The sequence below is a fragment of the Triplophysa rosa genome, linkage group LG9 (assembly GCF_024868665.1).
Source record: "Triplophysa rosa linkage group LG9, Trosa_1v2, whole genome shotgun sequence".
Classification (NCBI taxonomy): domain Eukaryota; kingdom Metazoa; phylum Chordata; class Actinopteri; order Cypriniformes; family Nemacheilidae; genus Triplophysa; species Triplophysa rosa.
Genome location: NC_079898.1, coordinates 10,580,159 through 10,592,065, shown reverse-complemented (window position 1 = coordinate 10,592,065; position 11,907 = coordinate 10,580,159). Strand labels below are relative to the sequence as shown.

The 11,907-nt window shown below is 37.0% G+C and overlaps 1 protein-coding gene across 2 annotated transcripts; it reads left to right on the top strand.

Annotated features, from left to right (window-relative positions):
- The first annotated feature begins 2,596 nt into the window (after positions 1 to 2,596).
- Positions 2,597 to 11,688, top strand: mat1a (methionine adenosyltransferase I, alpha). Of its 2 annotated transcripts, XM_057343034.1 has the most exons (9): positions 2,598 to 2,933; positions 5,427 to 5,504; positions 5,714 to 5,836; positions 6,550 to 6,662; positions 6,749 to 6,892; positions 8,406 to 8,624; positions 9,678 to 9,860; positions 10,032 to 10,165; positions 10,369 to 11,688. In XM_057343034.1, the coding sequence occupies exons 1-9, from the start codon at positions 2,858 to 2,860 to the stop codon at positions 10,469 to 10,471; spliced, it is 1,173 nt and encodes a 390-aa protein (XP_057199017.1). In that variant the 5' UTR covers positions 2,598 to 2,857; the 3' UTR covers positions 10,472 to 11,688. The 2 variants fall into 2 exon arrangements, with proteins under 2 accessions (XP_057199019.1, XP_057199017.1); XM_057343036.1 differs by lacking the exon at positions 10,369 to 11,688 and having other exon boundaries at positions 2,597 to 2,933; positions 10,032 to 10,169.
- The last annotated feature ends 219 nt before the right edge of the window (positions 11,689 to 11,907 follow it).

Below are 11,907 nucleotides of genomic sequence, written 5' to 3'. Positions count from 1 at the left end.
GCTAACTGGTTGTGTATGAAACCAACCAGCAGCAGCCACGTGTAGTTTGTCCCGAGAGCGTAACGGCAAACATAAACATACGTTTATCACCTCAACAACAACAATTCTGCCCCACATCCATCACAACCTTGAGACAATGTAAATACATTAAATAATAATCTATTTAATACCATGGCTGATGTAAAGTTGAGTGCATTGCAAAACTAACCCTCATTTCAGAAATCTGAAATATTATTAAAAGAGATATATTTAGAATAAATATATCAATATATTAATGTTATGAGGATTTTTTATCACTTAATAAACAGCAGTGGCTTAGGCTGATGACAAGTTTGAAGTTAGGTTAATGTAGTGGTCAAACTTTTAAAATAGCAATAAAATGGACAGTCCTGCTTGTGCATCAGTCTATCTAATCCTGTTTGGTCCAGTTGGTTTTCAGATTGCTGGGATATCACTATAACTGAATGATCATAGTCCATGAATCGTGGCCTTACATGCTTGTCTGTTTATCTATATGTTCAAAAACTAGCATTAGGAATCAATGCTTCATTGCCATGCATTAAGGTTTAAATACAAACAAGTTTTTTTACTTTTTAAAATGAATCATTTAATAATTACACAATAAATACTACTTATAATAAATTGTTTAATTATTCTATTGAATTGGGTGAGAATAATTTACTCTGGACTTAATTCCCCCTTTAACCTGAATTTTAACCTGACGTGCCACATTTTTGTCTGGTTGAAGGTACAAGAAGAAACTGACCTTTGTCTCATCCCACGTCATTTACTCATTTGTTCAAATATTGTCCAAAACAAGTAACACAACTTTTATGTGGAACACTGTGTTGCTTATTTGACCACATTTTAAGATGTATATTGTTTTTAATTGTCTGTTAAAACATGTCTTCACAGCTTGGCATTACATTCGTTCACCATCAACACCAAAACAATCCACTAACTTCTGGTCTGCGTTTGGTTGTAATATAAAAAATATTTTATATTTAATTTATATAATTGTTCTTAATAATATTTTATTGTACATTAATTGTATTAAATTCAATTAAAACTACTCAACAGTTATAGATTCTCTACGGAGGTCTACCGTAAATTAAGCTTGGGCCACATAACGTTTGTTTATGTTGTTGCCGCTAAACTATCTATATTGATCTTGACACCATCTAGAGTTATAGATATTTCTACTTTCCTATAAGTGGACAGTTTATCTTGCTCAAACACAAACACTGTAGGTTTGATTTGATTGGGCTGTCCTAAAATCTCGAAAGGACCTAAGATCATAATCCTGTCTTCGTTGTGTCCTTGAGAAGAGGGGAATTAATACACCACACAATTACCAAACTAAATGTTATTTCTACTGGAAGCGTCTAGGTAAAGATAAGAAATCAAGCTAGATTAAACATGCCTTCCATTATGCATTAACCACTTTTATTAGTGTTATTCAATAAATCATTAAGTGAGCTATTCTTTCTCTTATGAAATAGTGAAGTTAAAGCATCAGGTGCTAAACAGTCAGTCATAGAAGAATCTTCAAAATGTCTCCGTTCCTTCAGTGGAACACTTTAGATTACTTTTCACTATTCTATTCTATTCATGACAAACTATATAGGTCTAAACCTCTAGAATACACATTTGACAGTTTATTACAATACAAATTATGTAGAAAAAGTAATCGATCTAGATTAAAATAACTCTCCCATAAATAAGTGGGGGTTTTTGTCAGCAATAATCTGCCAAATGACTTCTTTCATACATTACATGTGTATGCTCAATAAAATTCACTGACAGTCAACTGGTGACTAAATAAGACTGCAAAACGAAAGCAATTCATATAGTTAAGATGAAGGTAACAACAGCAAGTTACTCCTTGTTGTAGTATAGCAGTGTGGCCCTGAACTGTACACCTGTAGATTCTGGGTAAAGAGTAAACTCCTCAACCACAGTACATTTTGCTGCATTAAGTACCTTTACATCTGACCCACTGAATATTACGTCATAACATGCCCGAAAACATTTTATTGGGAAATCCTAATTTATTTGAGAATTTCAGTCCTTGACAAAGAAAAGATGTCGAAGAAGACAAGCCGTTGCAAGAACATGTTAGATCATTATCTTGGGTATTTTAAAAGGTTTTTCAATTAATTTATTATATAACCACAAAAACATCTTCTGCCAAGCACATGTCCTTTTAAAATAAGAGGAGTTCTGTGTCTTCCAATCACATCTACACATTCACCACACCCCCTTAAGTTTTCATATCACTTAGCGCAAGCTGCCAGGGTTTTATTACAGATAGATCACCTGTTTGTAAAAAGATAATGTTTAGCCGAATGATGTGAGGACGCACAGTTTCAAGGGAAAACTTAATCGCATCCATCAGTCTAATAAATCATCAAACACATCGCGTATCCATTGCGTTTAGTGCACAAGGGGTTAACAGAGACTTTCGGAGACTTTTAATCTCCTCCCCCAAAATAACACCCCCTGGTATGGGCTGCCCCATTCGTTCACATGTTTGTGTGTGTATTTGTGAGAGAGTGAATGAGTAAGGCTATGTGTGTGTGTGTGTGTGTGCGTGCGTGCGTGCGTGCGTGTGCGTGTTTTCTTTCTGCCATATATAGGGGCCAACTTGCTTTGAGACAGGGCTGTCTGCTTTATAGTCAGTTCTTTCTGCAATCCTCTCTTTCTATCTTCTCTTTCTATCTTCTACATAAAGTCCTAGAGACCCACAGGACTATAAGGAGCTTTGCATTCTTCGCCTACTTTTGAGGAACATTTGACAGATTGTTCAGATTTTGACAGATTTGACAGACGTGATTTTGAAGCTTTGCTGGTAAACATGGAAGGATGTAATGATGTGCAAGATGATGGCTCTTTCATGTTCACTTCTGAGTCTGTGGGAGAAGGGCATCCAGGTGAATTTTCAACTTTATCAGCACTTTTAAATTAGATTGTAAGGAAGTCTCCTTGTGGTGTTGTTCTTCTACAGTGTACTCTTAAATACTTCCCTTTGTTTCATTAGTATTATACAGCCATGTAAGTAACTCTATAGTATCTCTTAAGTACCCTATATTAGATTGTCTTTACTTTCATCTCATTGTAAATGCCTGACAGCAAGTGCATACTTATAAATTATTTAACCTGCCTCAACATGTCACTAAAGCATAAAGCAGGGAAGTTAAGCAACAGTTCAATGTGGTTCAAAAGCGACACGCACAGGTAATTCACACTTTGAGTAAGTACCATGTGCTCGGTAGGTATTTCATTGAGTGAAAGTCTAGTAGACAAAAATTGTCAATCAGAGGTTGTGTATTTTAAGGCGTGTTATATTACAGCCGGACGCTGGAAGAGTTTTCTCAGTTACATATTTACTACGCAATGTATTTTATATTGACTTCACAATGGCACTCTCCCCAAATTATACTTTACACAGTTATCTAATGCACGGGTTTTCAAACTTTATGATGCCAAGGACCCCCAAATATGATTAACCTTTTGTTAGGGACCCCCTTTTCTAAAATATATATCAATCTATATTTTTTCTGTGTAAAGAAACGTTTAAAATTTGTTAGATAAATAGTAAATAGGATATTATAAAGACAACACATTGTTTCTAAACCTAAATAGTCGGCAACAATTTCACTTTGAGTCTCAAAAAAGAAACTATAGTGAGAAAAACTCACTAGAAAGATTCAAATATAAACAATTCTGGAAGCTATCAATAGCAAAAAAAGCTGATAAACACTGTGGACTTTTATCAATTTTCTAGGGGATCCCTTGCAACCTTCTGGAGGCCCCCTGGGGATCCCCGGACCCCAGTTTGAAAACCCCTGATCTAATGAGAGTCACCATTTCATTGGTACACCTGTTCACCAAAATATTTTTTCTGTATCGTGTGGGAACCTACCAGACCTCACATATCTTATCAACCATATTGCTATTCTCTCATCACTCTACAAGGCCAAAGTGCTATGGAGAGATTCATGTACCAGACTGCAGAATTAACTACAGATGAAATCCTAATTCTTAACTAATTCCCTCTACAAGAAACTTGTCTAACCGGTTAATGTGCACTGTAAAAAACCCAACTCAAAAAAAGTTCAAACAACTAATTTTGTTGTGCTGGTTGAGCAAAAGTCCATGAAAAAGTTCACAGAACTTCTTTTAATAAGTTCATTCATTGTAACCAAACATTTTCTTCATTAAAATATGAGTTGTGTGACAAATTCTTTGCAAGTTCACTCAAAAAGACCTCTATAAATGTAAAAAATTGAGTTACGTCAATGTACAATGAACAAACGAGAGTTTGAAAGTTCCCAAGATGCACTGCAGCATGTTCAATTCGGTGTTTCTTATTTGTTTTTCTTTTAAAGATTAGTGTTTTAATTCTTGCTGGAATAATTTATGCTTTAATCTTGTTGTTACTGTGTGTTATCTGTTGTGTTTAGAGGTTTTTTAATGAATGATGGTTTTTGATTGTTACCATGGTTGAGGTTTGTGTGTTGAATGTTGAGGTGTAAGTGCAGACCCAACGTAACTCAAACTGTTCAAGCAGTTGTTTGATCAAACTTTACTCAAACTGTAGTAAAAGACAAAAATATTTGTTTATTTTTAAATAACCAATTTATATTCTTTATTTATGTTCAGCCAACAAAAATAATTTATGTTGTTCATTATGTGAACTTGACTATGTTGTGACAACTAATGACTTAAGCATATTTGTTTTGTACCTCTCAAGAAAACTAATAATCCTAAATTACCTCAATTAATTATTTTTTGTATCTCCAATTACAGTACTTGATTTAAGTCCGTACAACTAATAATCCTGAGTTATCCCAATGAATTATTTTTTGTATCTCCAATTCATTATTTTAATTCAGTACAACTTCTATTTCAAAAAGTTGAGTGAACAAGAAAAAGCGAGGGGAAATTAGTACTAAGATTTTTTGTTGTTGTGAAGGCTTAAATTATTTTACAGTGTGGGCAAAGTCGTGCTAAACATCCATCACCAGCACATATTTTAGCAGATCAATCAATACTCATGTGCAAGACCAATTCAAAAATGGATCTAGACTGAACCGGTCTCATAAGTTCGACCTGTATGTCAGTCTTGCATTATCACATGGGATGTTGATTTTGACAGTGTTGTTTCTGATGTAACCCATCTAAGCTGTTGCCTCAGCTTTCAGCCCAAATATAGAGTCAATGATTCTGAAAGGAGATGAGCACTAGTATTGTCCTCTAGCTGCTCAGCTAAGGCTTTGCTTTGTTGGGATTTTGTGTATATTGAAGCATGATGTTCTAGAGTCGTACCATAAAAAAAATCTACTAGTTACCATTACACTCAGTTTTATTTAATCTGTTATACTAACTTTAGTTTTTTAATAGTTTGTCATTTTTTTAACAAGACAAAATCTGTGATCAAATCAGCGACGCAGTCCTCGATGCACACTTGAGGCAGGACCCAGATGCCAAGGTGGCCTGTGGTGAGTAAACTTTTGTGATTCACAAACAAAATGTTTTGATTAAAATCCATTGGATTTAGTCAGGCCATACAGTCACTGCATACATTTGAACGAACTTCATGTCCAAATTTCACATAGTAATTGATTTTACACCTTTCATTTGCGGATACAATTCTTTGTGTTTGTCACGGGTTGTAGCGACCAATGAAACATATTGATTTATTTTACAGAGACAGTTTGTAAGACTGGCATGGTACTTCTGTGCGGTGAGATCACATCTCGAGCCAACGTAGACTACCAGAAGGTTGTACGTGAGACTATCAAACACATCGGTTACGACAACTCTGAAAAAGGTCAGGTTCTTTTTTGTGCTTCGCTGTCATTTAAAGATCATTGTCATCAAGTTAAAGATAAGCCACGGCTAGCTGTGCTTTACAGGATTTTAATGCACAACACTGGGCATAAAATCCTTTAATGCACAGCTAACTGTGGATTATTCCGTTTATTCCATGGTCATTTTCTAAATTAAAAACAAGCCAACACGCCAGCTGTTATTGATGTTTGCAGTACAATTTTTGATCGAACAGGTAAAAATTACGGTTTGCCCTCTCTGACAGATTGGGGCGATATGATTGCATTTATTTGAATTAAATATAGCATTTAATTGAATTAGTTATTAAGAGAGAGAGAGAGAGAGAGAGAGAGAGAGAGAGAGGTGTGCAAATTGCCTGCACAGTACGTGCATCTCTGTTATAGCCTAGTGAAGCTGCAAGCGAGATTCCAGGTCAGAAATGGCGAAGTGACCTGTTGAAACAATTCTTTAAACAATTTTTTCTCGAGCCAATCATAATCAGGTATTCACGACGACCATTATATAGACTGTTTCAGCGGCAACAACCATAACAAACGTTATGTGGCCCAAACTTAACTTCCGGTAGACCTCTGCAAAGAATCAATAACTGTTGAGTTTTAATTTAACTTAAATTGCGTCTGATGACACCGTCTCTGAAGATATTTAATTATTTAATGCATCTGAATTAAAAAAAATCTACTGTTTCATGTTCAGGTTTCGACTACAAAACCTGCAATGTGCTGGTGGCTCTAGAGCAGCAGTCTCCTGATATTGCACAGGGTGTCCACATTGACAGACATGAGGAAGACATTGGAGCTGGAGATCAGGTTAGATCACAAAAGCAGCGTTAAAACTGTGAGCTTGAATATGATACATGCTAAACATAGTTCCTACACATTGCCTTGTGTTTTAGGGGCTCATGTTTGGTTATGCCACGGATGAGACAGAGGAGTGTATGCCACTCACCATCGTCCTTGCCCACAAACTCAACACCAAAATGGCAGAGCTGCGACGGGATGGCAGTATTCCATGGCTCCGCCCAGACTCTAAAACCCAGGTCAGTAATGTAACAGTATAACATTTCAAAACAAAAACAATTTATAGTAGACAATTTTGCCACATCTGCCAGTTGAAAACTTTTATTAAAACTTTGCATTGTTTATTCTTCGAAATGTATTTTGCTTGCTTTACATTGCCATTTAATATAAAGCTAGTACTAGTAAAATTGATATAGAATTTTCCTTAGTTAATCGTTTGTATGTAATCTGTATTATGTTGTAGTTATTTACACGCCAAAGCCCATTTTTACAAATTTAAAGGAGTGGTGCCACAGTGTTTCATGCATTCTGACTTCTTAACAATGTTAAACCTGCTGAATTCTCATGCTTGACATGGTCAACTTGTCAAAAAACAAGTTGGACGTAGTATTTCTGTGCTCGATACACTCCCCCAGCGTTCGTATTGGTTTCGGAAAGTTTTTTTCAAACAAGAAATTCTGTTTCGTAACAACTTTTCTTAGTCCCTTATTGGACAATTCTCCCAGAAAAGCACGCCCACGCGTCAACCAGCCAGAGCAAGAAAGAGCACGCCCACGCATCAATCTGGGAGATTGGGAGAAAAAGCACGCCCATCAGTGTGCTCCTTCGTTCGCGAAGTTCAGCAGTGTTTGTTTGTTCACTGCATTTCGGTGAGCAATGTTATAAATGGTGGATATAATGCTGGGTTTGCAGATCGTTTAAAACTGATAGTTGGAGCGGTCCCAGCTCTGAAAGATGCCGGTCATGAACCACATCAGCCCTAGTGTTCGTAAGTGAAATTGAGTCATATGTCTGTGTTTTGTTGGCAATCAGCGTGTTCGTGCATAAGGTAAACCACATGAACTTATAGTGAATCAACAGTTATGCAGGATAATGGGATGATGTATTGTGTGCTCGTGCTGTAGTTCCGCCCCCCCTGCACGCATTCAGGGCTCGTCTGTTTTCGGAAATAATCGTACAGCTGTATCTGTCTTTTATAAATGTGATCAAACTAAAGACTCTTCGAAGATACGAAGTTTGCAATACTACTCTATAGGTACTCAAGATTAATATGAGATTGGCAGAAACTGCGTGTTTTACATACGCTTTAAAGCCCGTTCAGAAGTGTGTTGCACACTCAGTCACCAGTTGATGTAAGTGTGTCTTTGGAGTTACAGTGTGCAGGTTGCAAACCGTTGACTGATGTTGACCATGATATCTTATCAGCCCTGGTGTTCATTGAACCAGTACATTGGCCAATAGGTGTGACTGCTGTTGAGCAAGATAGTGAGGCGGTCTCTTTTCATGCTTTTAAAATGACCCTCTGCATGACATCCAGAGCCCCAAGTCCTTACATTTCCTAGTGGGTTGGAGGACACGGCTGTGCACCTGTCAATCACAGAAACATGCCAGCAACCCAAGCTGGGCAGCTGGAAAGCTGAAACCTGTGGTCTAATTTAGAGTTCTTCATTGGGAAACATCAAAAGTTTTATCGTTTCTTATGTTGGCCTTGGATGTCCTTGCATACTTCCTTTACATTTCCTACAATTCCAGGTGACTGTGCACTACAAGCAGGAGGATGGGGCTGTGATTCCATTGCGTGTTCACACAGTGGTCATCTCGGTCCAACACGATGACAACATTTCGCTGGAAGAGCAAAAACGCATTCTGAGGGAGAAGGTCATCAAGTCCGTGGTGCCACTAAAATATCTGGACGATAAGACCATCTACCATCTGCAGCCAAGTGGTCGCTTTGTCATTGGAGGACCTCAGGTGAGCTTCAACAAAGTCTTTCTGAAACTTTTATAATAAGCAGTTTTGAAGGAACATTCTGTCTTGGTTCACTCACCCTTATGTCATTCCAGCAAAGTTATTTTGTTCATTTTTGTCAAAGTTCTACCATAAACCAGAGGTTTGACCAAACATTCAAATATAACACTGAAAGTTGTCCATATGATTTGTGCGCTGTATTCCAGGTTTTCAGAAGCCATGATTTCTCACAGATTAAGAAAAATATCATTAATCATTATCATTAATTAATAATCGAAAGTCATTAAAATTCATTCAAAAATCATTCTTCAATTATAATCTTCATCTCAAATCTAGTTCTATGCGTCTATGCCCAGATTCAAACAATGTAAAATCATCACTGATGTGAACACTCTCCTTGTGCCATTTTCATGCAAACTCTCTGTATTAAAGGGGTCATATGGTGCGAATATGTGTCTTTGTGTGTCTTTGGTGTGTTATAAGTTGCCCACGCATATATTAGACACGTAAAATTGCAAAAATGAAAGTGTCGGAACAAAAGATGCATTCTAACTTAAAGCGAATGCTCACCCAGACCTGCCTGAAACGCCTCGTGTAACCACTCCCCCACAAATCTACTTCAGTTGGTGGTATGATTTGACTAAGACCGCCCAAATATATACACAAGTAAGGTGGGCGTACCTGTCAGTACAATTGCTTTGGAACCTGATGTTCCAAATATGGTAAGAAGTGTTACATTTCTGTCACACGCTTGCAGTATTCGACCAATCACTACGCACTGGTTAACTGGCCAATCATAGCACACCTCGCTTTTCAGAGCAATGAGCTTTGTTAAAAATCTGCGCGTTTCAGAGATTCGGGGCAAAGAGGAGATACAAACATGCACGGTATGTGGAAAATACAGCGTTTTTGAACCTTAAATCGTGTATTCACATCATTGCATTACATCTAAAACAAAAGATAATATTCGTTTTAGCCGTTTCACATAAGACCCCTTTAACCATTTTCACCTTTATAAACCTTTAACCATACAATAATGATAATGATGTTTTTCAGGGAGATGCTGGAGTCACTGGTAGAAAAATCATTGTGGACACATATGGTGGATGGGGAGCTCATGGGGGTGGAGCCTTCTCTGGTAAAGATTACACCAAAGTGGACCGCTCTGCTGCTTATGCTGCACGCTGGGTTGCCAAATCCCTGGTGAAGGCCAAACTATGCAGAAGAGTTTTGGTGCAGGTAAATTTCAACATCTGTGTCTTACAGTAAACAAAACTGTCAATGATCCAGCATGAACGTCTAGACAAAAACGTCAAAGGTTAATTTATTGGCCAATTGTATGTGATAGGAACACGGTAAAACAGGATTCTGGGGAAAGACTCATGTATAATTCATTCCTATCACCTGTAGGTGTCTTACGCCATTGGAGTTGCCCACCCTCTGTCCATCTCACTCTTCACTTATGGCTCATCGAAAAAAACAGAGAAAGAGTTGCTACAGATTGTCAACAAGAACTTTGACCTCCGACCAGGTGTCATTGTTAGGTAAACAATTTAAAAGATTATACCCCGGTTTCACAGATAATGCGCTTAAGGCTAGTCCCAGACTAAAAGGAATTTTGAGCTTTCAATGTATGATAAATGGTCCTTGATCAAACTGCATTTGTAGTTTATGTGTATGAGAAATTATTTGGATTTAACGTTTCTTCAGTATGAAAAAAAGTTACCAACTTAATTTCCACCAACAGGGACCTGAATCTAAAGAGGCCGATTTACCAGAGCACCGCCTGCTATGGTCATTTTGGCCGATCGGAGTTCTCCTGGGAGGTGACCAAGCCTCTCAAGGTTTGAAGTGACAGGTTCACCCTTGAGTCATTGTTTTGCCACTGAAGCTTTGTAAAAGAATGTGTTCTCTCTCTGTCTTTCAACGCTCCTCTTTTAGTTTATTTTAGCTCTCCTCGCATGTACACTATAGAGGAATATACTGTAAATGTCACAATTGAAATCACAATTGCAAGTCTGTCATAAAAGGACCCCTTTACAGTTTAGTGTAGTTTGCTAAATACAATCTTACATATTTAGATTAATATTCATAGACAATTATAAATAAGCTATTTGTAGGTTGATTTCTCAGAGAAGCGAAATATTGCGGCTCTGTGGTGAAAAACATTGCTCTGTTTGTTTGAGCATCCCAACACAGCAGCATTGGCTCAACCAGTGATATTACTTTGGGTGGGACTATCTGGTTTTTTTACCAATGGCAGACGGTGAAGTGTTTTGGAAAATCTTTTATGGAAAGTCATTATTTTAGAAATTCTGTTTGGGTGTTTGGATATTACACACTTTACATAATACCTAATCATGTATAACATAAGCTCCCAGTCTTCCTGCATTTACATTTTCTTGAATGAATTAAATATACAATATTTAATTTCTAATCAAAATTGACAGCCAAATAAAATGCTTTTATTCTGTTGTATTTTTTATTTGAAACATGTACAGATAATTCGGCAGCAAGTTGTCAGAGACACAAGATTTATATTGTGGACCATTGCTTTAGGTTTACACATGTTATGCTGCTGAAGAATCGTGTTTCTTGCATGTACTTGTGAACTTACAGTCTTAAAAAGGGTCTTATCACGTGTGCCTTTTTTCTTACAATTACAAAAACAATTTCTTTCCATTCATCTCACTAATATTGCAGAATGTCATAGGGATCTTAACAGTAGAATAACTAATGCCTGCTTGTTTACATGTACAGATCATTGGTACTGGACTTACATAGTATTTTTCAGCACTGGAGCGTAAGCATGTGTGTTTGTGCGTGTGTGTACATCATTTGAAAACAAGAGCAAAGCCAAATGATGTTGCATCTTTGATATGTACGGATGTACGTATGTACGGATCACACTATGGAATATAGACTTCTGTATCTCCATGTGTACAGAGGCATTCATCTATAAAAACAACTTTATTCTTACTCTTTCCTCTCAGGTTTTCAACTTTTGTCTTGGAATTAATCTGACATGTAAATAATTGTGAATAATTAAAGTGTGAAAAATTCTTTATATTTGTGTCATTTCTATATACATAAGGGACAACTCAGATCAATTATATTAACATATACAGCCATGGAAAATGAAGACACCATTATGAATGTTCATGTAATCGGCATTTCTAGATGTATTGGGGCCATTACAGTCCAATTTTTGTTGAATTTCAACAAAATCAAACCTCAGGAGTGACATTAAATCATCCAACAGCAATGTGAAAGACTGACAGCATGA

Coding starts and splice junctions, on each gene's coding strand:
- mat1a (XM_057343034.1), top strand. CDS start 2,858: ATGGAAGGATGTAATGATGTGCAAGATGATGGCTCTTTCATGTTCACT. Junction 5,837..6,549: donor TTACGACAACTCTGAAAAAG/GTCAGGTTCTTT, acceptor TTTCATGTTCAG/GTTTCGACTACAAAACCTGC. Junction 9,861..10,031: donor GCAGAAGAGTTTTGGTGCAG/GTAAATTTCAAC, acceptor TATCACCTGTAG/GTGTCTTACGCCATTGGAGT.